At 49.4% G+C, this 26,744-nt stretch overlaps 1 protein-coding gene and 1 pseudogene across 1 annotated transcript in view; both read right to left on the reverse strand.

Annotated features, from left to right (window-relative positions):
• Positions 1-26,744, reverse strand: part of Cfap46 (cilia and flagella associated protein 46) — a 95,122-nt gene that overhangs the window by 62,152 nt on the left and 6,226 nt on the right. The window contains exons 8-17 of the mRNA XM_075974885.1: positions 24,986-25,096; positions 20,814-20,913; positions 9,658-9,756; positions 8,900-9,090; positions 4,981-5,209; positions 4,625-4,745; positions 2,850-2,973; positions 2,129-2,259; positions 1,273-1,397; positions 18-151 (exon numbers count right to left, since the gene is read on the reverse strand). Of these exons, the coding sequence (XP_075831000.1) occupies positions 18-151; positions 1,273-1,397; positions 2,129-2,259; positions 2,850-2,973; positions 4,625-4,745; positions 4,981-5,209; positions 8,900-9,090; positions 9,658-9,756; positions 20,814-20,913; positions 24,986-25,096 (1,365 nt within the window). The remainder of the gene's footprint in view (positions 1-17; positions 152-1,272; positions 1,398-2,128; positions 2,260-2,849; positions 2,974-4,624; positions 4,746-4,980; positions 5,210-8,899; positions 9,091-9,657; positions 9,757-20,813; positions 20,914-24,985; positions 25,097-26,744) is intronic.
• LOC142850993 (protein LLP homolog pseudogene) lies at positions 15,643-16,141 on the reverse strand (annotated as a pseudogene).

Here is a 26,744-nt window from a genome sequence, read left to right on the forward strand (position 1 = left end):
CTGGGACTCTCACCCACCTGTACGTGATCCACTCGGGATTGCTGTCTGGTGGTTCAGGCACATAGCCAGCTGGGTGTTGGCTCAAGTCCTCAGGGGGGATGGCCTGGTCATTCAGCTCCACACCTTCCAAGCGCAGCAAGTGGACCGTGGCCTGTGAGGAAGTACAGGGTCACAGAAGTCATAGCTAGGCAGACCACAGCACTCGGGGAGCACACAGCAAATTCTGCTTCTGAAAAAGCCAAACACAAGTAAAGAGTGCACGAGGGGCCTGCACACCCCACCTGCCTCAACAGCCTGCCAATTCGTGCATCCCCGGGGGAGGAGGGCTTCCTTCAGGAGCACAGCCCACAGCCACATCACACTCTGGCGAGTGGGCAGAACAGTCCTCGTGTTCTCCCACGGCAACCGGCTGACTGCTCATCTCCCTGAAGCCTCCCAATCTTGCTCTGCAGCACCAAAGGCCTCTGCAAAGCCCACCTGGCAGGCAGATGGGGTGGGAGGTCACATGGGTCAGGCCGGCCCCTAGCTGGCAGGCCAGTTAGTCAGTCTCAGCCACAGGTCTCTTTGCATGCCCACTCTCGGCACTGCCATCTGGCAATTTGCTCCCTGAGCACAGGGCTTGTCTTTGGTCACCCTGTGTCACTAGACTCTGATAGAATAAACAGGTGAGCGCCCCCAGCCTCTGCTTTGAACCCACTGGGTAAAAGCGATGGAAATGCTGTACCACAGTGAGGGTTAAACACATGGCCAAGGTTGCCTCTGATGCTGGCACGGGTGTGGGGACTGAGAGCTCACATCAAGGGCTTTAGATACATCTAGGTCACAATATACATGGTTAGCTTTGGGTAGATCCAGCCCTGGGTCTCAGTACCCCATCTGCAAAGGAGCAGGCCTATTGGTTCTGGGGAACCAAGATCCAGCCCAAGTCTCGGCTGAGCCGACAGAGTCATATTAGTGGAGATCACACCTCCTTCAGGGACTTCCTAAATCACCTCCACGTTCAATCCCCAAATATAACTTCACATCCAGAGAATTCAGAAATTATTTCCCATGAAGAAAAGTTACACCAACACACAGCACAAGGCATCTCAGTTCACACTTTTCTCATGCACTGTTCTAAGAAATCAATTAATTCTCTCTCTCTCTCTCTCTAGAGTACAGTCTTGTTTAGGGATGTGTGTGCCAAGGGGAGCCTGTATGACAAGTCTCTCTGTTGTGTTACTGGCCACATCCACACTGGCAGCTACGACAGCCAAGGCCTTCATGATGCACCTCAGCACTGAGGAAGGCCACCTCCGCGATCTTCCTCAGCAGGTCAGTGGACATATTTCTGTGCAGGACCGCCTCAGACTGTCCCCAGTCGTGCTGGGAGGCCTCGGCACCTTTTTTCTTCCTCCCTGAGAAAACAGCCACAGGCACAGAGAGGCCCTTTTTGAGCAAGCCAAACCTCAGCAGTTCCTCCCCCACCAACCTGCTTCCCCGAGTCTCTGTCCAGCTCTTGGTGGGACAAGCCCTTCAAGAAGGGCAGCATGGGTTGCTATAACCCTGTAGCCCTCATTGTTACTATTGATCAGTTTTAAATCCAGCTGCTGCTCGGTATTGCTGGGACCTGCCCCCGAGGGTACTGAGGCACACTCCCTTCTATAAAACGATGCCAAGTAAACTTGGGATTTACACAGTCCCCCTTTGAACTATAAACCATCTGTAGTTGACCGTGACACTGACTGCCATCTATGCATCGTGTGGTTCACTGTTAAAGGGCAATGGTCAGGGGCTAAGGGCCAGGAAGCAGGCTATGTATGCTCAGCAGAAATGCTTGTTTTTGTTGCCGATATTCTCAGACTTTCGTGGCTGACCTTGTGGATGTGGAGTCTGCAGACACAGAGGCCAGACCCAATATGTACTCAGAGATGCTGCTATCTGTGAAAAGGCCCTTCCAAACCCAAACCCATGGCCAGCATCTTTCCAGGAAGTGGCCATTGGCTCCGGGTTGCGCCCTTTGCTGGCTGTCCCGTGGTGGGCTCTGTTGGTGCAGAGGTGCTGTGGCTGCCACAGCCACCAGAGGTTCGTGACGCCCTGAAGCTCGGCCTGCCCACAAGCCGAGGGGACGCAGGGTAGGGATGCACACCTCGCTTTAGCTTTGTGGACTTCCTTGACTTGACATTGTCATACAGAAGGCAAAAGCGGGCTGCTGTGCGACACACGTCGCACACGTCTTGCTTCCAGGCCACTTTAGCCAGCTCGGCCCAAATCACAATTCTGCGCATCAGGATCCAGGCGGTGGAAAAGAAGCACAGGTGAAGTTAGGAACACCTGGAGGGATGGTTCCGGGGGCGGAGGGGGGGAGCCACCCTACGGCAAGCAGGTACCAAGTACCGAATGAGACACAGAAGTGCAGTCGGCTGAGGGTATGAATGGGAAGACTGTCCTGGACATTGGGGTCATGCAGGGGTCATAACTCAGGGGTCAGAGCTAGAACAATTTGTTGGGTCAAGGCCCAGAGGTCAGAGCTACGACTGTCCCCAAAGTTATATGCAGCTCTCTTGCTGGCCTTTCCCCAGTGCCAGCGACACTTCTGGTCACTTAAGGAGAAATGTCCCCAGAGTCGTTTCCTGCGTGTGGTATGGATGGGTATCCCTAGGTCGGGGACTCCTGTGGTTGCCTTGGCCAGAATGCCCTAGTAAGTGGCCCAGTTGTTCCACAGGAAAAGGCCATGTCCTCAGCACAGAGGCTGCCCTTGGAGCTTACGTGACTTGTCCCCTCTCACAGGGTCCCAGGTAGCCACAGAGTCAGTGCCTGGATGAAGGCATCAGCTGACAGACCTACCTTATCCCTCCTCCTTGGCTCACCTCTCTTTGTCATTCTCATTTCCCAGACGCCTCAGGTGCCCAGCAGCTTTGTCCACACTGAGGATGTGGTGTCGCGCTTTCGCGCAGAGGTAGGTGAAGCGACCCCTGTTTTTCCCTGTGGAAACTGAAAGCAGAAAACATCCGAGCTGAGGAGGTGGGCCAGGGTTGGGCGTGCGATAGCAATGCTGACCCAGACAAATGGGATCAAAGTCAGGAATGAGGTTTGGACAGCTGAGCTCATTCTAGGGGTATGAAGAGGCCCCATCATCATCACTAAAGGCATCCATCTTTAGTGCTTTTGGACCAGCAAGGACACTGAGCTGCTATGGAGTGAGTAGAGCCTCCAGTCCTCCGAGACAGCCTGTGTTCACTCAGAAACATCAAGCCTCTGACCTGCCCCACACACCCTGGCCTCTCAAGCAGCACCCACTATTCACTCACAAACTCAGCAGTCATGTCTGCTTGATGTGGAGGTTCTGAATCACTGCCCCTTTTCCAGATCTAAGATGAGCGCCCACCCAGAGCTCAGCTTCCCAGTGAGAACCAGCTGTCCAGTGCAGAGCCAGCCACAGGAGACACCAGGTGGAAACTGGGGCTTTGGGAGAGTGTGTCTCCTCTCAGGTGATCTCCTACCATATATAACATAGGTGTTCACTTGCTGGGGTCCCCTCCCCCCTGAAACCACCCCTTGCCTTGATAAGCCCTCAGGTGCTAGCTTGGCACTCTGTCGTCTGGTAAAAATGCAGACTCTTGGCTGTTTATATTCATCTAATGAAATGAATCAACCAAGTAGGATGGGCCCACCCATGTAATGTCAACAGACCTCCAGCTTCTCATTCTCAGACTCATGAGGGGCAAAACAAAGCCAGAGTTGTGAAAAGGCCAAAGGAGGCGGTGGAGTAAGACAGACAGCTCCTGGGCCAGCAGGGCTGTTTTTCCAGAGACTTCATTGATCCCAGCCCAGGGCCATGACTCTGCCCTCCCTTTCTTGCCCCTTGTCTTGGACCCACAACATGGGCTACAGCCAACTCAACTTCAAACGGTCATCTCCAAGGCTCCCGTCCCTATAACGCTTTCTGTCAGAGCTGTGCTGGAGGGAGATCCAGGAGAGTGCCCCCACCAACCAAGACCTGTCTGCGGCTCCAGCGACAGTGGCGCTACCAATCTAGCCAGAGTTGCTGGTTTGACCCTGAGAGCCGGGCTCAGCAGCTGCGACTAGGGTATAGTACAATCCTGTTTCTACCCTGGGGACAAAGTAGGTGGCCCAGGTAAGCAGGTCAGTGAAATATACTTGGTTTTGATACAAAGAGCATCCCCAGAGCTGCTGCCTTTGTTCCTCAAATGGCACCGTGGGCTGAATTGTGTACCCAGACAGGCTGCTTTCAAGCCCTGCCCTTGGGATTCCAAAACACAGCCTCATTTTCAAGAGATGGGGTCTGAATAAATGATAAGGCTGAGGAAACCACCAGGAGGCTCTGTTCACAGGGTGACTGAGTCCTTGTGCAAAGAGGACATTGAGGTCAATGTATAGGACAGACAGTGAGGATGAAAGGCAAAGACGACTATCCACATGCCAGGGGAGATGGCACCGAAAGAGACTAGCCCATTGCATCCCTATCACTGATGTCCAGCGTCTAGAACAGAGAAGTTAATTTCTGATGGTGGGCCTCTGCTACTAGTAGCCACATGTAGACACAATCCTTCTCTAGTGCTTCCAGAGACCAATGCAGTGTGTCACAAGGTCAAGGGCAGCGAGGTCAAGGGCAGCACTTAACCTTTGGCCTCATTCTCGCTGTCCAGCACAATCTGGAAGGTGTCAGGGGCGAGGGCCAGGCCTGCGTTCACCAGGAGTGCCCGCTTCTTCCGGGCACTGTCTTTCATGGTGGCTTTCTTTGCCTGCAGACAGGATGATGGACATGATGTGAGGTAGCCCCTCTCCAGGGACAGCTGAGACTCTTAAGGTAACTTATGGTTCCACCCTCAGGCAACAGAACTCCCACAGGCCTTCAGGATGCCAGACAGACCTTGCATAGCTAAGCCTGGGCCTCATGCGTGGGTGTGCATGGCCACTAAGGGTTTCCCCTTAGTCTCCTCCTTTGCGGGCTAGCCCCACAATGGTTTGGGTCTGCACCTGTTCAATGGCCATGATGGCTTTGTCCTCAGGACGGTCGGGGGACTGGTACAGCATGGTACACAGCTGTAGCCGTTTGTAAGTGACCTTCACTTTCTCCTCGTAGAGGCCCAGGCTGTCCAGACGCATGGCCTTCTGCAGGTGATCAATGGCGGGCTCCAGCCGGTCCTCGTCCTGGTCGATATACGCCAGCTCCATGTGGACTTGGCAGCGCATCAGGATCATGAGACTAGAGATAACAGCACATGTGAGGGGGCTATGGTGGGCTGCTGGTGTGCCTGGGGGCCTTATGTCTGGTCACCAGCAAGAGGCATGGACTGACATGGCTGCCCCAGAGCCCTGCTTTCCAGCCTCCTTCCTGTCTTTTCTAGAAACCTCACAAAGGGAGAGAAAATCCGCAGCGGTTGGAGTAGGCTGCTAGAGTTGTGCTCCTGAGCCTTGGGCCCAGGCTGAGAAGAAGCAGAGGAAAGGTTAGTGTAGTGTTCCCTACAGAGACAAGAGCACAAGGGCAGGCTCAGCTTTCCCATGGCCACCCAGATGTCACTGTCGCCCTGCTGTCTACTTGTGAAGAACCTCTGTCTCCTGGAACATGCTTGGTGTCGGTGCTGCGGTCCACTGTCTTTACTCTTACAGATACACGGGACGTTTGCCCAGGAGGCTTAGCCACATTCTGGTTGGAACTCAGCCAGGGTTAGAGAAGCCCCTACACCTGAGTAAAAGCTTTGGACAGTGGTGATGGAGGGGGTCACCTTAATCACCGCCACAGGACACAGAGCTAATCACCTATGGACTGCTAGGGCATGGGCTTATTGGTTTTTCTACTAAAATGGAGAAAGAAAAGTGATAGTAACATTCCCATGACCTCAGGGGTAATAGAAATACTATGAACCTGTACAGAGAAGCTGAGAGAGTCTGTGGTTAACAGGTGTTGGAGCTCTGCTCCCCAAAGGAGCAGGGATCTGGTGCGCCTCAGCCTAGAGTGGATGGGGGAAGAGGGGCCCACGTGAAACTTGCCAGGAGCAGACAGCAGGAGTCATAAAGAGAAGCCCACAGGGGGCCAGAAATGAAAATCACAACCAACAGATGTAAAACCAGAGTTCTCAACCTGAAAACAAGCCAGAGAGCTGGCCTGAGGCTACAGTTGCTTCTGCTTCCAGAAGACAGTTACCCAGTCACCCACAGCATCTGAAAAGTGATCTAACAAGAGGGTAGCTGTTTCTAGGCACTGATCCTGGAAAGCATGAAATCGAGGTCCCGTGGAAGAAAACTCAGGAAGGAGGTAGCCATGGGCTCCTGAGAGGCAGAGCAGCTGGGCACAGTGTCCTCTGAGCAGACAGTAGGCAGAGCATGGGTTTGCTGAATGGCAGGGATCTCTGTCCCTCTGCCCGCAGCAAGATACAAAGCTCAGCCTGAACAGAGCCTGTGTCGCAGGCAAATTCTCTCTGGGATGGGCATGGGAAACACCTGGTCGCCCAGAGATACGCTAGAGCAAGGTGGACCAGTCAGTGTGATTTTAAGAGCACCAGCCAACATTAAACTGCCCACCAAAACTGAAACAACACTTCTTTTAAAATGGCAACAACCATGGTGGTGCTTTCACAGTACTTGGGAAGCAGAGGCAGGAGGATCATTGCAAACTGGAGGTCAACTCAGAGCTAGTCAGGGCCTCGTTGTCTACTAGCTATGTAGGACTCTGTTTTAAATAAAAAAAATGCAAAGAATCCATAGGATACCATCTGCAATGCTTAACATAGAGTCCATTAGTTGTGCCAGGAGATGGAAGACTCTAACACAGGGTCAGGACGCAGATGGACTAGCTGTTGGGTTTTGCAGATAAATCTTTTAAAGTAGATATCACAATATACAGATCATGAGCCTGCTCACCAAAAAAAAAAAAAAAAGGCAAAACAGTGGAAAAAAGTCGTTATCAGACCCAAAATCCATAGTGAGTGAAAGAAGGGCCATTCTAGACTAGTATGATGGCAGAGTGGGCAGCCAGCAAGCTCACAAGCCTGGGAGCAGAAATGGTCTGATCAGAGGAATGGAGATCAAAAAGGTTAAAACACCAAGCAGTGTCCAGGAGCCATGATGAACACGGCATATTCTGCATGCATATAGCTAGAATCCCAGAAAGAGGAATGTATCTAAAGAAACAATAGCTCATAACTCCCCAAATCTTATAAAAGTGTCATTTAGCATACTGGAATTATATTAAAAATTTTAAAGGCTCCCAGGAGTATTATAATCAACATGCTGAAAATATAGGGGGGAACAGTGCACAGAGAGTCACACTGCCCTGGACTGTCCATCAGAGATGGCGGAGGCCGGAAGGAAAACCCCTGCAAGGTGTTTAAAGACGAGTGTGCCTGCCAGCCCTGCATCCAGTAACAAGCAACAGTTTCTGAAACTAAGATGGGGTGGGATCTGTTCAGCAGGGCTGAGGGCATCCATCGGCCATACCCTGTGCTTCAGGATGGGTGCCCCCCCCCCCACAGCTGGAGAGCTCTGCTCTTTGGAAGAAGGAGATGTTCCAGGAAGCCGCAAAGATGAGGTGAACATAAAAGGCTATGGTTTTCCCAGAATTAAAAGATGACCAGCAATGGGCACAGATTAGCTGTGGGGTGGCACCATGGTGGTATAAGGCTGGCATCTCTATGGGTGGAGAGAGGGATCATGGGAACTGAGTGCTTCATACAGGTTCTCTTAGGTAAAGGGAGCCCAGTTATGATCTTGGAGGAGCCCCCCCCCCAATCTCCTAAGAGACACATAAAAGCGAGGAGGCCAACAGAAGGGAGAGGGAATTCTCAACTTTTCAGCTAGCTCCTGGGAACAGAGCAGTGGCAGAATGAAGACAGCCTTCTGGTGAGGGCCCAGGCTGCTCACCTCAAGGCAAGCTCTGGTAGACCAAGCTGTGCAACAGGGGGCACAGGAAGCAGGCATGTCGCAGTCTGCATCAAACCACACAGAATGCCAAGCTAGGCACACACGCAGCCTTAATGGAGACTGCATCTACCAGAGCAGAGAGAAGGCGGTGGCATCACACCCTGCTAGGACGTGTGGTGCTCCCCTCCCTGAGATCTTTACAACTGGCCAAAAGCAGGATGCAGATCATGAGCCATGTGACCACCCAAGCGTGGCGACACAGTGCTCTGGGAACGGGCTCACTCATTTCAGTCCAGACTCGGGGACTGTCTCAGACTGAAGGCCTTCTCAGGATAGTGGCAATCAGACAAGCACACCCTGGACCTGGACGACTTCCCTCATGGTGATGGCAAACATGACAAACAGGTGTATCGACTCCTCTGGAAAGCGATTTTAGAAGGGTACCTTACAAATCAGCACATAAAGTCAGCATGACCTTGATGTTAAACTGGCAGGGACGTAAGGTCTGAGTAGGCAGGTCACCAAAACGGACAGGCAAATGTCAACAGCACAGGAAAGACTGTTGCCCACCCAGGGAAATAAAAAAGGATCTCCTGTTGAATATAAGCGCACATCCACAGCACAGCCGAAGCCAAGGGGTGAATCAAGCTAAGGGTTTGTGAGGACATGAAATGGCAGGGGACCTGCAATGTGCTGCGAGCTAAGGGCGGTGCACTTAGAAGGAGTCTTCGGATTATGATGCTAGGCCATCCACAACATGCCCACAATGGCTACTGAGGATACATTTCCAAGTCTCCCTCCAGATAATCACCACCGCCCTCCGCTGACAGGTAGACAGGATGAGGACTGTTTATACCATGAGGATTCTTGATCTGTGTTGCCTGGGTGACTGAAAGGCACAAGAGGAGGAAGCCGGGCTCTTGTACCTGTGCATCCCGCAAGTGATGCCAAGAACAGGGCACTCACACCCTGGACTCTCCCAGTTCTCCCCTACTGAGAGGCCGACCCTAGGGAGAACAGGAGAAATGGCGCCCACCTATCAAGCTTTTCCAGGATCTCAGCGATGGCGGTCAGTGGCTTCCGGAGGTATAACCTCAGGTTGCGCTGCAGCAGGGGCAAGCAGGTGTTCCACTGTGCGGTACACAGTACGTGGATGAGCTTGGTGTCACCCAAACGGATGGCCCGCTGCAGCGTGATGTCCAGTCTCTTGATGATATCCAGCAGTTCCTGTAGGGGGCATATTGAGTGGCTGGCTGAGGGCTGGGAGGCGAGGGTGGGAAACTAGTTATGGTCGCCATCTGGAAAAGCCAGTGCTGGGGATGGCAGTCAGGGTAGGTGGCAGATTAGCGGGGTCATCAGACCAGGGCCCCGGTCCCTCTGAGAATGCCACAGTGATCCTTCCTATTCTGAAGTGGGCACTTTATGAAGGGCTTAGACACAGCTGTGGTTCATGGTGTTTCTTGCACAAGTGGAGTCAGAGCCCACTGTTTCTTATCGCTGTCTCCTCACTCGGGCTGCCTCGTTCATTCACCACCCCAGAAGAATCACCTCTGGTTTGTGTTATACGTCCTTCCCAGAAGAAATGCTCCAGGCTGGGATTTCAGAGCCCGTGGAACACACTCACCATTCTCTGAGCCTTCCTCAAGCCCCACACTGATCCTGTTCTCAGTCGTATCCCCCATGGTCCCCGGCTCCCCACATCCAGGCACCTCACTGTCAGGCTGCACCAGTGCTTGCCATGCTAGCCTGACCCCAGGGATCCTGGCTCCAGGGGAACTCTGACTTGGGCTTTACCTCAACGGCTCCTCGAAAGTACATTTTAACTTTACTCTCCAGTCTCAAAGCTTCCAGTTCACACTCCAGGCCTTCGATTTCGAGCAGCTTGCTAGGATCCTGTGGATGCAGGTGGAACTTCGAGCACAAAGACACAAATGGCGGCAATCAAGCCACATTCATCAGCCCTAAAGACCCTTCAAATGCCTTCAACTCCCAGAAGAAACAGAAACCAGAAAACGGACAGAGAGCAGTGCAAAGTCACCGGGACAAAAACCTAAGGTGTCTCGAAAGACACAAAGGGAGAGAGACTTCTGAAACCTTTTAACAGGAGGGAGGAAAACCCTCACTGATTTTAGATGGCCTTGAATTTGTCTTTAGTTTTTCGTTTTCTCTTTTCTAAAATGCAGGGTCTCACAGGATAGCCAAGACTCCTGGAACTCACTCTATATAGCTCAGGAAGGCTTTGAACTCATGCCAGCCCTACCTCACCTTCCTGAGTGTTAGGACAATGGAAGTAAACCACCACACCTGGCCTAGATTTTTTTTCAAACAATGATCATGTAAATGTATGGCATGAGTATGGAAGTCAGAGGGCAACACGCAAGAGTTAGCTCTCTCCTTTCGCAATGTGGATTTTAAGGATCAAACTCAGGTGCTCAGGCTTGGTGGCAGGCACCTTTTACACACCAAGTCGTCTGTTTAGCCTCTGGTTTAAATTCTTTTGCCTTTTTTATTGAGAACTTCATAAGTGCATACAATGTGGTTGAACCAAACTCACTCCCATGCACTCCGCTCTAACTCCTCTTCCATCAGCACCACCTCTACTCCCTCCAAATTCCGTGTTGACTTAAAAAAACAACTACAGAGCCCACTTATTGCTGTCAGCATGTACATTGGTGTAGAGCCATCTACCAGGGCTTGGGTAACCTCTCGGGGGTGGCATCCCTGAAGAAAACAGCCTCTCCTTCTCTTAGCAGCCATTGATCGCCAATAGTTTCTCAGCTAGGTGTGGAATCTTTCTGACCTCCTCACTGCATGCTGGGATTTGGGTTGGCTTGATCTTCTACGGATCTTGTGCCTTCTGTCACAGCCACAGTTGGCTCATGTGTGCAACAGCCCATGAGACTGTTTCATTGTGTCTGGCTCTTAGACTCTTTCTACCCTCGCTTCTGCGACAATCCTGAGTTTCGGGAGGTGGGGTACAATACATTTAGGGATGAGCACGCTGCAATTTTTTGTTTTCTGTATGTTGATCATTTGTGGGACTCTGGGTTCATTTTATACCATACAGAACTTCTCTCACGACTGAGCGATGCGCTGACCTATGAATATGACAGGTCTTCAGGAGTCGGTCTATTGCGATGCCCTTACAGTAGAACAGCAACACTAGGTTCTCTCTGGAGCCTGAAACCTGCCTAGCTTTGGATAACCTTGGATTCTGGGCCATGCTAGCAGTGCCAGACGTGAGTTCTGCCATTTGGAGTGGACACGGCAGTCAGAAAGTGGTTGGTTTTCCCTATAACATTTGTGCCACTATTGTACCATGGGCACGTCTTGTTCGGCTTGAAGTTACTGTAGTTCACATGATTCACAACCATGCAAGACTAATGGCAACTTTTCTCCCTTGGTAGTGTGTTTAGAATCAGTACTCTGAAAGCCAGAGTTCTGAATAGGAATGAAGCTTCCACATACTGGCTTGACTTCTTTAAATTCTATGTCTAAAGCTTGTGGTATCTTCAGCAATAGGGTCTAAGCCATCAAGTTTTGGAGGGCAGCTAAGAACAAATGTAATGTTGAAGCGGGGAGTCTGTGAGATCCTGGCTTAAATTTTTAAATAACAAACTACCTTACAACATCTATAAAATTTAGCAACTATAATTGAGCAGCAAAAACTCCTGGTTTTGATATGAGGCGCCCTGCCCTTGTGGGTGGGTGTGACAGAAGCCCTATCCCTGCCATCACTGTGACCACTGCAGAGTTCTTTGAGTGAGCCTTGTGTGAAGACCCCATCACAGTCTTGAAATACCACAGCTGGATGTCTGAAGCTTCAAGAGGTTTATGGGGAGGGGCACAACCAGAATTTCTGAACTTTCCAGAGTTACACAGTTACACTGCTCAGATCTTCATGACAAAGCATTTCTAGAGAACACATGATCCCTGTGCCCAAGGCACAGGCTTCTGGAGATGGAGGAGGCTCCTGCATGGATGAAATTCATCTCTGTTTCATGGGCAATTTTAATTTATTGATTTTCTGTTATCCCTATTTTAAATAGCTTTCTGAGAGCACACAGGGCATCTAGTCAGCTGCAAATATTTAAGGTGCACAATTGGGCAAGCTTTGACTTACGCCTCTATAAACCCAGGAAAGCCTCACCAGCTGAAGACACAATAACACTGACCCACCGGTTTTCTGTGCCTGTGCCTCTGCCCACTGGTGCCCAAGCATCCCATCTACTTTCCAAACAACATCTCCATCTGCTTATATGAGTGAGGGAATCTCATGGTGCTCCCTGCTTGTTGCTCTAAGTCCCGGAAAATTAAGAGCTTCATTCGTCCTGCCATGTCTTTATGAACTGCTTGGCACTGTTCCTTCTCGACCGACACATCACAACTTGTCTGTCCGCCTGTTAACGTCCACTTTGGCTCCTACCCATTTTCTTTTGCTACCAAATGGAATGTTGTGTGTAAGTGTTCTCAGTGGAGGCAGGTCTCATTTTCCTTGACCAAATGCAGTCTCTCTCTTTAAAAACATCCCACATGGCTAAGATGACCCAGTAGGTAAGGTGTCTGCTGTGCAAGCACAAGGACCCGACTTCGGATCCCCAGCACCCATGGAAAAGGCAGCCACAGCAGTGCTTGACTGTAACCCCTGTGCTTGCAGGACAATAACTGGCAGTTCTGGGTCTCATTAGCCAACAGTCCAGCTGAAATGGCAAGCTCCAGGTTCAGTGAGAGTTTCTGTCTCATATAATAAGGTGTGGAATGATAAAAAAGATACCGAATATCAACCTCTGGCTGCCACATGTATACACACATACACACATGTGTAAACACACACATGCAAACAAACACACATGCCACATATTTAAAAATTACCTCTTTATAATTCACAAACTTTGATAGGTGCTTTTTTTTTACATTTCTACTCCATTAAAAATTCCTTCTAATTCCATTTTTAAATTTTATTGGACTCATGAGTTATGTAGAAACATGGCTCCACATGTAATTCTATACTAGTCAGTCAACACTTCATAAGAATCAAATACCTTTAAAACGTATGTATTTTTTTTTTTTAATTTATTTATTTATTAAAGATTTCTGTCTCTTCCCCGCCACCGCCTCCCATTTCCCTCCCCCTCCCCCAATTAAGTCTCCCCCCAGCCCGAAAAGCAATCAGGGTTCCCTGTCCTGTGGGAAGTCCAAGGAACCCCCACCTCCATCCAGGTTTAGTAAGGTGAGCATCCAAACTGCCTAGGCTCCCACAAAGCCAGTGCGTGCAATAGGATCAGAAACCCATTGCCATTGTTCTTGAGTTCTCAGTAGTCCTCATTGTCCACTATGTTCAGAGAGTCTGGTTTTATCCCAGGCTTTTCCAGACCCAGGCCAGCTGGCCTTGGTGAGTTCCCGATAGAACATCCCCATTGTCTCAGTGTGTGGGTGCACCCCTCGCGGTCCTGAGTTCCATGCTCGTGCTCTCTCTCCTTCTGCTCCTGATTTGGACCTTGAGATTTCAGTCCTGTGCTCCAATTTGGGTCTCTGTCTCTGTCTCCTTTCATCGCTTGCTGAAGGTTAATATTCAGGAGGATGCCTATATGTTTTTCTTTGGGTTCTCCTTATTTAGCTTCTCTAGGATCACTAATTATAAGCTCAATGTCCTTGGTTTATGGCTAGAAACCAAATATGAGTGAGTACATCCCATGTTCCTCTTTTTGGGTCTGGCTTACCTCACTCAGGATAGTGTTTTCTATTTCCATCCATTTGTATGCAAAATTCATGAAGTCCTTGTTTTTTATTGCTGAGTAGTACTCTAATATGTATAAATTCCATACTTTCTTCATCCATTCTTCCATTGAAGGGCATCTAGGTTGTTTCCAGGTTCTGGCTATCACAAACAATGCTGCTATGAACATTGTAGAGCATATACTTTTGTTGTATGATAAGGCCTTTCTTGGGTATATTCCCAAGAGTGGTATTGCTGGGTCCAGGGGTAAGTTGATCCCGAATTTCCTGAGAAACCGCCATACTGCCTTCCAAAGTGGTTGCACAAGTTTGCATTCCCACCAGCAATGGATGAGTGTACCCCTTTCTCCACAACCTCTCCAACAAAGGCTATCATTGGTATTTTTGATTTTAGCCATTCTGACAGGTGTAAGATGGTATCTTAAAGTTGTCTTGATTTGCATTTCCCTGATCGCTAAGGAAGTTGAGCATGACCTTAAGTGTCTTTTGGCCATTTGAAGTTCTTCTGTTGAGAATTCTCTGTTCAGCTCAATGCCCCATTTTATAATTGGGTTGATTAGCCTTTTACGGTCTAGTTTCTTGAGTTCTTTATATATTTTGGAGATCAGACCTTTGTCAGTTGCGGGGTTGGTGAAGATCTTCTCCCAGTTGGTGGGTTGCCTTTGTGTCTTAGTGACAGTGTCCTTTGCTTTACAGAAGCTTCTCAGTCTCAGGAGGTCCCATTTATTCAATGAGGTCCTTAATGTCTGTGCTGCTGGGGTTATACGTAAGAAGTGGTCTCCTGTGCCCATGTGTTGTAGAGTACTTCCCACTTTCTCTTCTATCAGGTTCAGTGTGTTCGGACTGATATTGAGGTCTTTAATCCATTTGGACTTGAGTTTTGTGCATGGTGATAGATATGGATCTATTTTCATTCTTCTACAGGTTGACATCCAGTTTTGCCAGCACAATTTGTTGAAGATGCTCTCTTTTTTCCATTGTATACTTTTAGCTCCTTTATCGAAAATCAGGTGTTCATAGGTTTGTGGGTTAATGTCAGGGTCTTCTATTCGATTCCATTGGTCGACTTCTCTGTTTTTATGCCAATACCAAGCTGTTTTCAATACTGTAGCTCTGTAGTAGAGTTTGAAGTCAGGGATGGTAATGCCTCCAGACGATCCAAAACGTATGTATTTTTAAGTCTAGAATATAACCTATTGTGGCAAATGCTCTGTGACCCAAGAAGATGGTGATTCTGCTGCTTGGGGGGCAGGGCAGTGTGGGGTGTGCTTTATAGCTGAAACAAAACAAATAGGATGTCTTATCTTAGCCTTTCGTATTTCTCCAGATAATTTTCAAACTTTTAGATTTATTTTTATTTTATATGTGTGAATGTTTTGAACGTATGTCTGCACTCCATGTGCATGTGCAAGTCAGAAGAGGGTGTAGAATATCCCGTGACTGGAGTTATAGATGGTTGTGAACCACCATGTGGGTGTTGGGAATGGAACCTGGTCCCATACAAGAGCAATAAGTGTACTTAGCTGATGAGCCTTCTCTCCAGCTCCAGTCTTTACATCTCCCACCCTATCTATCACTCGGAGTGTCCCCTTGAAATGTCCAGCTTTACTTTTGGACTTTGTTTGCCCTCACAGTTTTAACAACTCTTTTATTTTAAAGAGGTGTACCTGACAACTGGCATTCTTTCCCTACTTGCTAAGCCTATTCACCTTGTGAAATTACCTCTCTTTAACTAGCAGTTTTTTTTTCTTTTAAAACAGAAAATAGTTTATTCAATTCCCAAAACAAATGAATTATTCTGGTTTTGAATTACAGGTGTAAGATGAAACTAAAGTATGAAAACAAAGAGCTTCCATCAGAGAGAGCTGAAATCAGAGAAGACAGTCCTAACAACTAAAGTATGAAAACAAAGAGCTTCCATCAGAGAGAGCTGAAATCAGTGAAGACAATCCTAACAACTTAACTTTTGTCCCATCAATACTTCCCAGTTTGTTTGTTTGTTTGTTTGCTGTGGATTTTGAGACAGGGTTTCTCCACATTAGCAGTCCTGGCTGTCCTTGAACTCACAGAGATCTACCTGCCTCTGCCTTCTTTCCAGTTTGTAAGGTCTACCAGGCTAGGCCCTTGGCTGCCTTGGCTCTGCTTTTCCCCCGTTTTTTCTCTCTCTTTGCCTTCAGTCTTTTTCTCTGCCTCTGGTTCATCCATATTGGGTACTGTCCATGTTCGTCTAGAAGAGTCTTTCTGTTTCTCTTACTTTCAGTCTCCATTTTCATGTCATCCTTTTCACCCTCCACCGCACACTGCATTTTCTCCTTGCACAGTTTGGGTACCACCACAGTCGCTATTTCTTCAACATCTTTCATTAAAGCATCCCCGTCAACTCTGAGAATACTTTTCAGTCTGTTGAGCTCCCTTGGGGCATTCTTCTTTCTCTTCTCAGCACGCATCTTCCTTTTCCACTTACTCCGTAAGCTCTTAGCCATGCCTTACCTGAGAAACACGACTGCACTGCACGCGTGGGATGCCAGCCGGAAGTCCCCGTACTTCCCTTAACTAGCAGTTTTAAAATCAGACACTGAATAATAGAAAAGCAGCCACTCCAGCTTCTTCCCTACAGTGTCAGCAGGTGACATTTGTCAGTGTGAGCACTGCTGCATGCTTCAACTAGATCTCAAGCATTTCACACTGAATGTGGGTTTCTCACAGTCTGTATGGACTTAGAACCTGGCCTTTTCTCATTTGGACAGCATTTGCCTTTTAATTGTGGTAACTAGGACATTTACATTTATTGTGATTACAGCATAATAGATCAGATATACTATATCATTTTACCATTTATTTCTGTCTGTTCCATATTTTCTCTATTCTATTCTGTTTCTTCAGTTTTACTTTAGATGATCTACTCTTTTCCTTTTCTCATTCTCTCCTCCTCCTCTCCCTTTCCACTTTTCCTTTTCCTCAGTATTAGGGATGGAATCTTGGGTTCATATCTAATAGGTAAGTATGCTACCAGCTGAACTACATCCTCAGTCCCTCTGTCTCCTTTGAGAGTTCACTAGCTATATACTACTACTACCACTACTACTACTACTTTGGTGCTGCTTTCATGTGACATATAGCAGTTGTCATCTGTTATCAGACTGTACCTCCTGCAGTCTTCTCACCAAGGTAACTTCATGTTAGTAACTTCAATGCCAGTACACACATCCTGGTGTGTTCCCAACCATTCTGCTGTGGAGTCTCACCTCACATTCTGCTTACCAGTGCCCCCACAGTACATCCTGGTTATCTTTGCTGCTACCACTGTCCTGTGCAGATCCAGTTCACTGTCAGCACCACTTTCTCCTCCCCCAGAGTTTACTTTGTGCTCATGGGAATTGGAGGAGGCCAAGGAAAACCTTTTTGTTTAAAAAGATATGTTCTCAAGATGTAGAATTTAGGTTGACTAGACATTAGGATCTTAATGACCATCCTTGTCTTTTGCTTTTACTGTCTCCAGCAAGCAGGCTGATGCCACCCCTAATTGCACTTTCTAGATACCTAACATAACTTAATCCTCCTTCTTCAAGGTTGCCAACTGTAGCATTTGGATAATTATATCTTCCAGTATCTTTCTCTTCTCTTCTCTTCTTTTATCTTCTCTTCTCCTTTCCTCTACTCTCCTCTTCTCTTCTCTCCTCTCCCCTCTCCTTCTCTTCTCTCCCCTCACTTCCCTTCCCCTTCCCCTCCTCTCCTTTCCCCCCTCCTCCTCTCCCTTCCCATCTTGTCTTCTCCCTTCTCTTCTCTCTTCCTCTCCTCTCCCCTCTTCTTTCCCCTCCTCTCCCCTCCCCTTTCCTTTCTCCTCCTCTCCTTCCTTCCCCTCCCTTCTTCTGTCCTCAGAGATTCTCAGCACCTTTCTAAACGTCTGGGATAAATTATAATAGAGTTAACAGCACTCGCATCAACCGATAGTGCCATTTATATCATTTAGTGGTTGATTTTGATTGCTTTTCTCTCTCATTTTTTCATGGGTCATTTTTTCTCCTCTCTTTGCATGTCTGGTAATTTTTATCAGGTCCCACAGACTGTCGATTCTACCTTGTTGGATAATGTAGATTTCTTTAATGTTTGGGTACTTCACAATTCACATAACGTATTTTGATCTGCCTCCCTTTGCCTCCCTCCAACTCTTTCCATATCCCTCTCACTACTCTTTCCTCCTCTCTCTCTCTCTCTCTCTCTCTCTCTCTCTCTCTCTCTCTCTCTCATGCACTGAGTCTACTTAGTTCTCTAGAATGAGCATGGGTCCAGGATAATCTACTAGAGTTTGAGTTACCTCCTTGGGGATTGCATCCTTGAAGAACACTTACTCTCCTGCCACCAGGTATCAACTGCCAATAATTCCCCAGCTAGAGTGGGACATAGCAACCCCCTCCACCATGGGGACTTTTGTCTGGCTTGACCTTGTTCGTGCAAATAGTCACAGCCATTGTGAGTTTACACCTAAATTTGTCTCATCATAGCTCAGTTCTTTATTCCTGACCTTAAGCTTTGTTACACACAACCAGAACGCAGCAGAGAGGGGATGGCCCTTCACCACACTTCTGGGCACTCAACCTGAGAATCCAGAGTTTGGTCTCTGGCTGAAGAGGACAGGACCTGTACCCAGGCTGTCTGCAGAGAGCTCTGCTGTCGTCATCTGCAGGTAAACTGCTTCCCCAACATGAGAGCTGCTGCTGAATGTGCTCCTCAGCGCTCAGCTAAGGGGTCAGGGCGGCTTTCCTGTGTGCCTGACTCAGGGGCTGCTCCTGTGACCTGTAGCTGCTCTCTCCCCACTGCACCCCACTGCACCCCCTCCCGCAGGTTCCTGCCCTAGGCTTCTCCTGAGGTTCCTAAGATGGTTAAATGGCACAGAACTTTCCCTCGTTATCTGCTTGCTCTCCAGGGTCTTGAAGCTTGCAGTTTCTTCTATGTTGCTTGGTTTTTAGCTACTTCCGACTCAAAGACAATGTTCTTGCATCTCTGCTGCTTGGACCACAAGGTAGACTCTGTCATCGTCTCCCTGCAATGCTTCACATGGCAAAAGGCTCACTTATTTCTGGACAGTCGCATAGAATTGGGTTTTTGCTTTAATTTTTGCCAAAGTGCCAGATGTTTGGGCTCAGGGCTTCTTCCTCCTAGGGGTGTCTCTGTACTGAGCCTGGTAGTGGCCTGGTTCTTTGACCCTCAGCCGTAGTTTCCTGCAGGCCTGAATCTGGCCATCTTCAGCAAGATGGAGACATTTCCTGAGGAGCTCTTAGGCACCAGCTTCTATAGCAGGAGGTGGGGTGTAGTGGGGAGTAAAGTAGGCATGTCCCCATCTCAGGAAGGCTGCATCCCAGCAGGGAAGGTGGACAATGACCACACAATGCAGCGTGCTTCTCAGGAAGGCCCCGGAGACTCCACCGGCAAAGGATGACCTGTCTTCCCTGAACTCACACCAAGGAACAAAACAAATGAGAGATATTCTTGGCCAGACTGAGACATCCAATCTCACAAGTGAAGAATGGAGATTTTTCTCACAGGAAGTAAACACAAAGCAAACATCAAACACGATGTAAAAGGTTGGAAAGGGTGGTGGTGGCGCACACCTTTGATCCTAGCACTTGGGAGGCAGAGGCAGGCGGATCTCTGTGAGTTCGAGACCAGCCTGGTCTACAAGAGCTAGTTCCAGGACAGGCTCCAAAGCTACAGAGAAATCCTGTCTTGAACACACACCCCCAAAAAAGGTAAAAGGTTGGAAAACTTACTGACACAAACATACTATTTTACAGTTGCCTATAGACTCCTTAACTAAAAATGAATTTCTCTCTCTCAAGTCTACATGATTAAGAATGACACACTTGGACACATGGAGGTGGAGGCCTCAGACAGAATAGGAGGAGAAGGTTAGAGATACCCAGAGCCAAGGTGCATTAGCACACAGACCAACAGCTTCAGTTAGGGAAGGCAGAGCCAGGAAGCCCAGCAGCCTCCTTGGAATGTTAGCTGGGGCCTGCTCCAGCAGGTGGCAGAGAGGTGGATGGGGCAGTAGCTGTGGCAGAGGAGATGAGAGGTCTGCGACTGGGCAGTGCTCTGTGGGTAGAGCCCTTTGCAGGCCTAGCTGGCGAGCTGGACCTGTCTCCACACCTCTTCGCTCACCAAGAGCAGGTGTCATTTTGAGACGTGCCCTGTTAGCACTGCCTCCTTATAGACAAAACCCAGGATTCAGAGAGAGAAGGAAGCCAGTGTTTGGTGAAGAAGGGGCAATGCTGGGTTTGGGTGCTGGTGTCATAGACACCAAGAAAAGGAAAATGGACCACAAAAGACTTTGGTTAAGTGCTGAAAAATAAACCTATCATATGCTCCTTCCACACTCCATGTATCCCCAGCCTCAACTGCTTTCTCCTCACCCCATTGGAAAATCCTATCCAAGGGTCGCCTGATGATCAAAGTCCAGATGGCGTCTTATTTCCTTTTAAAGCAATCCTGTGTTGCCACCCCTTCTGCACCCCTGTTTTCCCTTTCGCAATGTGAACTGCCCCTGACTGTCTGCTCTGTCCCCATGGCTTTATTTAGTTGACAAATATCCAAAGATCACCTTTACAGGCCACCAGGACCGAGCAGAGAACAAGTCCTCAATGGAGATGTCAGGAAGCAGTGGTCAAGACAGGGACCAGGTTATCCAGCCCACCATCATCCAACCTCATTCCTGAAGGCGGCAGCATGCGTAGGAAGAACACTCTCCACTCTGGAAATGCCTCAGGCAGCTTCGGAAGTTACAGGGGCCACCATCCCAAAGCCCGCTTTCACTACTGTGTATGTCCTAAATTTCCCTTGGATGACAATATTGTCATAAGCATAAAAAAAATTAACAGTGACGGTTCCTTGGTAATCCATGTCACTGAGGAGTCCCTAACTGCTGGTTTAAGCACAGAATTTTTATGGTAGTCCTTCAAGAAATAAGCAAAAATTCATCATGATCTAAATGTCTAGGGGTCAGAGGATCAAGGGGTACATCACTACTTCTGTGAGCATTACACAGCCCTTCCCTGAACAGCGGTAGCAACACGGGCCAGAGGTAAAAGAGAAGACACAGGGGCAGACCAGCGGACATGGCCAGTACACTCCTGCAGGCGGCACATGCTGAGAATGGAAGCCTTTCCCACCAGCTCTGAGCTACCCCCTGTGCCCACCATTCAGAGCTAATCACTTACTTTGGTTTCAATTTTCTTCAGATCTGAGAGGCAGTCGTTGGTCATTGGCTCATTTTTCAAGGTCAGAGACAGGCGAGCCAGTTCAAAAAGCAGAAGTATTCTGGAAACAAAGAAACAAACAGGCCCTGGTTCAGCACAGGGCATAAGTACATGTTGGCAGTGGCGGTGCCAGTCTTGCTCCAGCGTGGCAGTGGCGTGGCAGGGGCAGGAGCTGAGAGCAAAGTGAGACATACCAAGCTACAGCTGTACCTGCTGTGCTGGCCCTGCCCCACAGCTGTCGTGGGGCCCAAAACTCTCCTCAATGCTACATCAGTCCCCACTGGACACACTGTCCCCACCCAGGGTTTTAGGCTGCGGCCCAGATGCCACGGCAATACTGGGTCATCACGAACTCCCTGTCCAGGTGCCCACTGAGGCTCTGTCGACGCCCACCTGGTGAGCGCAGTTTGGAAAAAGGCCATGTCGGGGAGAGACACAGCCCAGCTTCTTCCTCCCTGTGACAGGCGTATGGGATGGCGTCAAGACAGTCATTGTCACTAATGTGAGTCTCAGTAGGTGATCTTAAATGTGTATTAAAGTGCAGGGACCTGTGATAGACGAACAATTTTGAAAAAGAACAAATTGGGAGAGACGTGTGCTAGGCCAAGGTCCTTTAGGAGACTGGCCAGAGCTTCCTGACCTTAGCATCCTGGGGCCTTCTGCATCTCAGCATCCTCAGTCCCACCACTGCATCCCTGCTTTCCTCCCACTGGACTCCAGCAACTTCCCTGTCCATGACCATCAAGTGTCTCCAGAGACTGGCAGCTATTCTGCAGGAACAGACCCAGTATCTCGTTGCCTTTGCTAGAGACACATTCAGGCTGAGTCCCAGTGACTTCGCATGGTGGCACCACCCTCCCTTTCTTTTGTCTTGAGCTCTTCCAGGTGGGGGCAGCTTTTTACTGCCCACCCTTCTCTCCTCAGGCTCTGCATACTCAAGGCATGGTCCTAGCACTTCTGCCTCCCTGCTTCACCTGTGTTCTGGGCTTGATAGTCAGGCCAAAAAGGAGGAACTCAGGGAAGGGTAAAGAGCTGGTCCCTGGACCATTTTGGCTTTAAACAGATGTTACATTTTTTTTCTCTAGTCAGAATTCTAGACACAGAAACCCAAATGAAGATATGGCGGTAGCGCCCCGTAGTGTCAGGAAGCTCCAAGGCTCTCTGGGTTGTGGGGAAGGGTCCTACAGCCATTAAAGGCAGCTCGAGCTGCTTATGATGTATCCTGGGCAAGATAGCTCCCTAGGAGTGGCAGCGAGTGGTGACTGCACGAAGAACTGGGGGTTGGAAAGAGTTCTGGGGTCCTTCTAGACACATGGGTTCTGGGGGTCCCTGTGCATTTCAACTAGAGGTTCACACAGAAATGGAGCCTTAGAGAATAGCTTCCCCATAGCTCACTGTAGGGAATGCTGTCGGAAGTATGTTGGTAGAGAAAACGTCAGCCAGGAGGCCAGGGTTAGTGAGTTCCCCTGAGAATCCACACATCCACCCTCAGGTTCCACTAGGCAGCTGAATTCACATGTATAAAAGACCAAAGACAGCACCTGGCCCAGGATTGGTGGGAATGAATGCTAGCTCACACTATTTCTATAGTAAGTAAAACATTTCTGTATATCAAAATTTGAAAAAGCTTAACTGGTCACCTGGATAACTTGGAACTATCACAAAGTTGAAGGGCTTGGATCCTTGGATCTCAGTACAAGAATGTTATCAGTGAGCAGTACAGTGGGGATATAGGCCGTATTTTTAAAGTCAGGTAAAAGAAAGGAAGGGGGGCCAACAAAGAAACCAATACTCATACATGCATAGGTAAGCGTCTGGCTTCATCATAGTCAAGCAGTGGAACTTCTACCTTACAGGCTCAGAGAAGTCACCAAGAGATCAGAAAGCAAGCTCCCTGCATGCTTATCTGTGCAGCGCCCTGCAACCCTATTTCTAGGAATTTGCCTCGGACAGCAATGAGCATGTTCTCATAAAGGGACCTCACCATCACCAAACCCCTGGGAGAATACCCTGCCTGACTGCTGGAGTCAATTGCGGTTAAATTTGGAGAATCTGATGACAGATGTGGCTTTCCTTCCAGGAACAAGCACGGCCACACGTTCAAATAATTACAAGCACTCACTCCTCTCAGAGTGGCTATTAGCCTGACAGGAGGGTCTGGCAGCTGATATGGGGCGTCCGGTACACTCGATCCCTCTCCTCTGGCTCTTACTCAGGCCTTTGGGACCCCAAGTGTGGCCCTTTGCGTGCCCCCCCAGAAGTATGTGTCAAGCACTACACAGCTCCTGTATGTAAGCAGAGTCTACCCCAGCCCTGAACCATACATAGCCCCGTCTATAGACAGTTGGTGCTTTCCCTGGCTGTTCTGGTAAGGCAAGCCATCCCCCGTGGAGATACCCTATGGGCCATAAGGAACTAATTGTGCCAGCAGCCATGTGAGCAGGGCAGCTCTCTCCCAACTTAGCTGCCAGAGAGACCTGAGGGAGGCAGCTAACATCTTGTTGGTAAACGCACGGGAGTCTTGCCCACAGACACAACCAGATAGATACAAATGTGCCCTGTTTTGAGGTCCAGTGAGTGGCCATTTGTCACAGACAGCTAACACGTGCTCTCCATCAGCTTTCTGGGCTCCCACAGCAAAGCCCTACAGGCCACGTATCGTAAAATGACAGGCACGATTGTCTCCCAGTTCTCAGGCCAGGCCTCAGATCGAGGCGTTCCCCCACGCTACATTGCATCTAGAGACCCAGCAGAGGATCCCTCCTTGTTTCTTCAGGTTGTGGCCGGTACTTGTTGGTACCTTCTGTTCCCATGTGTGTCTCTGGACCTAAATTTCCCTTTCCTTAGAAGGACACCTGTCCTGGGAGCCAGAGCCCACCTTTATTCGGGGTGGCACATCTGAACTCTTGGCTACGAGGGCCTGTTTCCACATCATGTTTGCATCTGATGCTGATGCCATTCCCATCAAGGGTGCATCCTCTTGTATACAAAACTACACACCACAGCCCAAGTCAGTGGCCAAATGACCAGTGAGGCCAGCTGGTGCTCTGCCTCTGGTAACAGTGGACTTCATATGGAGAGGCTCTGTGGCTTAAACAATTATCATAGTCAAGGGGTCAATGGGTTTCTTCCATCAGAAGTGAACAGAAGTTACTGAGAAAATCATTGAGAATTCAGAAGATAAATTCCCAGAGGAGTAGGTTCGAAAGCCCCAATCATAGGTGAACGCTGAACCCCTCTGGTGATCAGAGACTTGGAAAGCAAAAGCCCACACATGGTGGCAATTATGATCTCATCATCTCAAACAAATGCTGCGCTCACAAGGGTGTGACGGACAGCCACTGAGGCGAGAAACAGACTCCTGCCACCTCTGTGAGAGAACATTCCAGATCTTCAACTCTGCTTCACACCACCCACTCTTCATACAGGAGCCAGCCCAGAGCTCCTCCCGACTCCTCCAGGTTCCAGAAATGCCAGAGACCTCAGAATTAAGATAGGCTCCCCGGAAAGGCTCAAATCAACGCGTTCTTCTGTGTAGCTACTAAGATGTTTCCGAGGCACGGCCGTGAATTGAAAATGATTGTGCTTAGAAGTTAAGTTTGATTTTCCGAGGTAGGACATGAAGGCCCACACCCCAAGTGCAGTTCACAGATGAGATAAATGTCATGATGCTATTGCCAGGGAGGCAGCCCCAAATCCTCCCCTGGCGTGGAGCAGGTAGTTACCTGGGTCTAGTTGCTTGTTCGTGTATCTTTTCACTCTCTCTGGTGTGTTCTGAGTGCTGTGTGCTGGCTGTGTGGGTCTGTGTCACACTCTCTGGTGTGTTCTGAGTGCTGTGTGCTGGCTGTGTGGGTCTGTGTCACACTCTCTGGTGTGTTCTGAGTGCTGTGTGCTGGCTGTGTGGGTCTCTGCGTCACACTCTCTGGTGTGTTCTGAGTGCTGTGTGCTGGCTGTGTGGGTTTGTGTCACACTCTCTGGTGTGTTCTCAGTGCTGTGTGGTGGCTGTGTGGTGGCTGTGTGGTGGCTGTGTGCTGGCTGCGTGGGTCTCTGTCACACTCTCAGGTGTGTTCTGAGTGCTGTGTACTGGCTGTGTGGGTGTCTCCGCGTGCGGATAAAGCAAAGCTTCCACTTACTTTTCTTCTTTGATGGAAGGGAAGCGGTGGTGATTGTAGTGACTCAAGTGTTTATAGGCTTTCCTCAGAATCTGGTCGATGTCTTCTGGCAAATTACGTTTATCCAATTTCCTAGAATTGATTTAATTAAACGCTATGTTGTCAAATCATCCTGTCATATTTGTTAAAAAATTATTCTCAGGGCAAGTCTTCAATCAATGAACCCATGCTTCCTAAAGAATGGAGATCTTAAAGGATCCCTCTCCTCTCTTTGTGCCTAATTTCCCGGGCGAATTTCCATGCCTCCATGGCTTTCTTTTTGCAGGAAATATTCCTTTTCTTATATCACTGCAGGAAAATGCCAGGGAAGTATCCTCAGGACCAGGCACATTGTGATCTCCTCTCTCTCCTCAGGACCAGGCACACTGTGATCTCCTCTCTCTCCTCAGGACCAGGCACATTGTGATCTCCTCTCTCTCCTCAGGACCAGGCACACTGTGATCTCCTCTCTCTCCTCAGGACCAGGCACACTGTGATCTCCTCTCTCTCCTCAGGACCAGGCACATTGTGATCTCCTCTCTCTCCTCAGGACCAGGCACATTGTGATCTCCTCTCTCTCCTCAGGCCCAGGCACACTGTAATCTCCTCTCTCTCCTCAGGACCAGGGACACTGTAATCTCCTCTCTCTCCTCAGGACCAGGCACACTGCAATCTCCTCTCTCTCCTCAGGACCAGGCACACTGCAATCTCCTCTCTCTCCTCAGGACCAGGCACACTGTGATCTCCTCTCTCTCCTCAGGACCAGGCACATTGTGATCTCCTCTCTCTCCTCAGGACCAGGCACACTGCAATCTCCTCTCTCTCCTCAGGACCAGGCACACTGCAATCTCCTCTCTCTCCTCAGGACCAGGCACATTGCAATCTCCTCTCGCTCCTCAGGACCAGGGACACTGTGATCTCCTCTCTCTCCTCAGGACCAGGCACACTGTGATCTCCTCTCTCTCCTCAGGCCCAGGCACACTGTGATCTCCTCTCTCTCCTCAGGACCAGGCACACTGTGATCTCCTCTCTCTCCTCAGGACCAGGCACACTGTGATCTCCTCATTCTCCTCAGGCCCAGGCACACTGCGATCTCCTCTCTCTCCTCAGGACCAGGCACACTGTGATCTCCTCTCTCTCCTCAGGACCAGGCACACTGCGATCTCCTCTCTCTCCTCAGGACCAGGGACACTGTGATCTCCTCTCTCTCCTCAGGACCAGGGACACTGTGATCTCCTCTCTCTCCTCAGGACCAGGCACACTGCAATCTCCTCTCTCTCCTCAGGACCAGGGACACTGTGATCTCCTCTCTCTCCTCAGGACCAGGCACACTGTGATCTCCTCTCTCTCCTCAGGACCGGGCACACTGCAATCTCCTCATTCTCCTCAGGACCAGGCACACTGCGATCTCCTCTCTCTCCTCAGGACCAGGCACACTGTGATCTCCTCTCTCTCCTCAGGACCAGGCACATTGTGATCTCCTCTCTCTCCTCAGGACCAGGCACATTGTGATCTCCTCTCTCTCCTCAGGCCCAGGCACACTGCGATCTCCTCTCTCTCCTCAGGACCAGGCACATTGTGATCTCCTCTCTCTCCTCAGGACCAGGCACATTGTGATCTCCTCTCTCTCCTCAGGCCCAGGCACACTGCGATCTCCTCTCTCTCCTCAGGACCAGGCACATTGTGATCTCCTCTCTCTCCTCAGGACCAGGGACACTGTGATCTCCTCTCTCTCCTCAGG

Source organism: Microtus pennsylvanicus, chromosome 5 (genome assembly GCF_037038515.1).
Source record: "Microtus pennsylvanicus isolate mMicPen1 chromosome 5, mMicPen1.hap1, whole genome shotgun sequence".
Classification (NCBI taxonomy): domain Eukaryota; kingdom Metazoa; phylum Chordata; class Mammalia; order Rodentia; family Cricetidae; genus Microtus; species Microtus pennsylvanicus.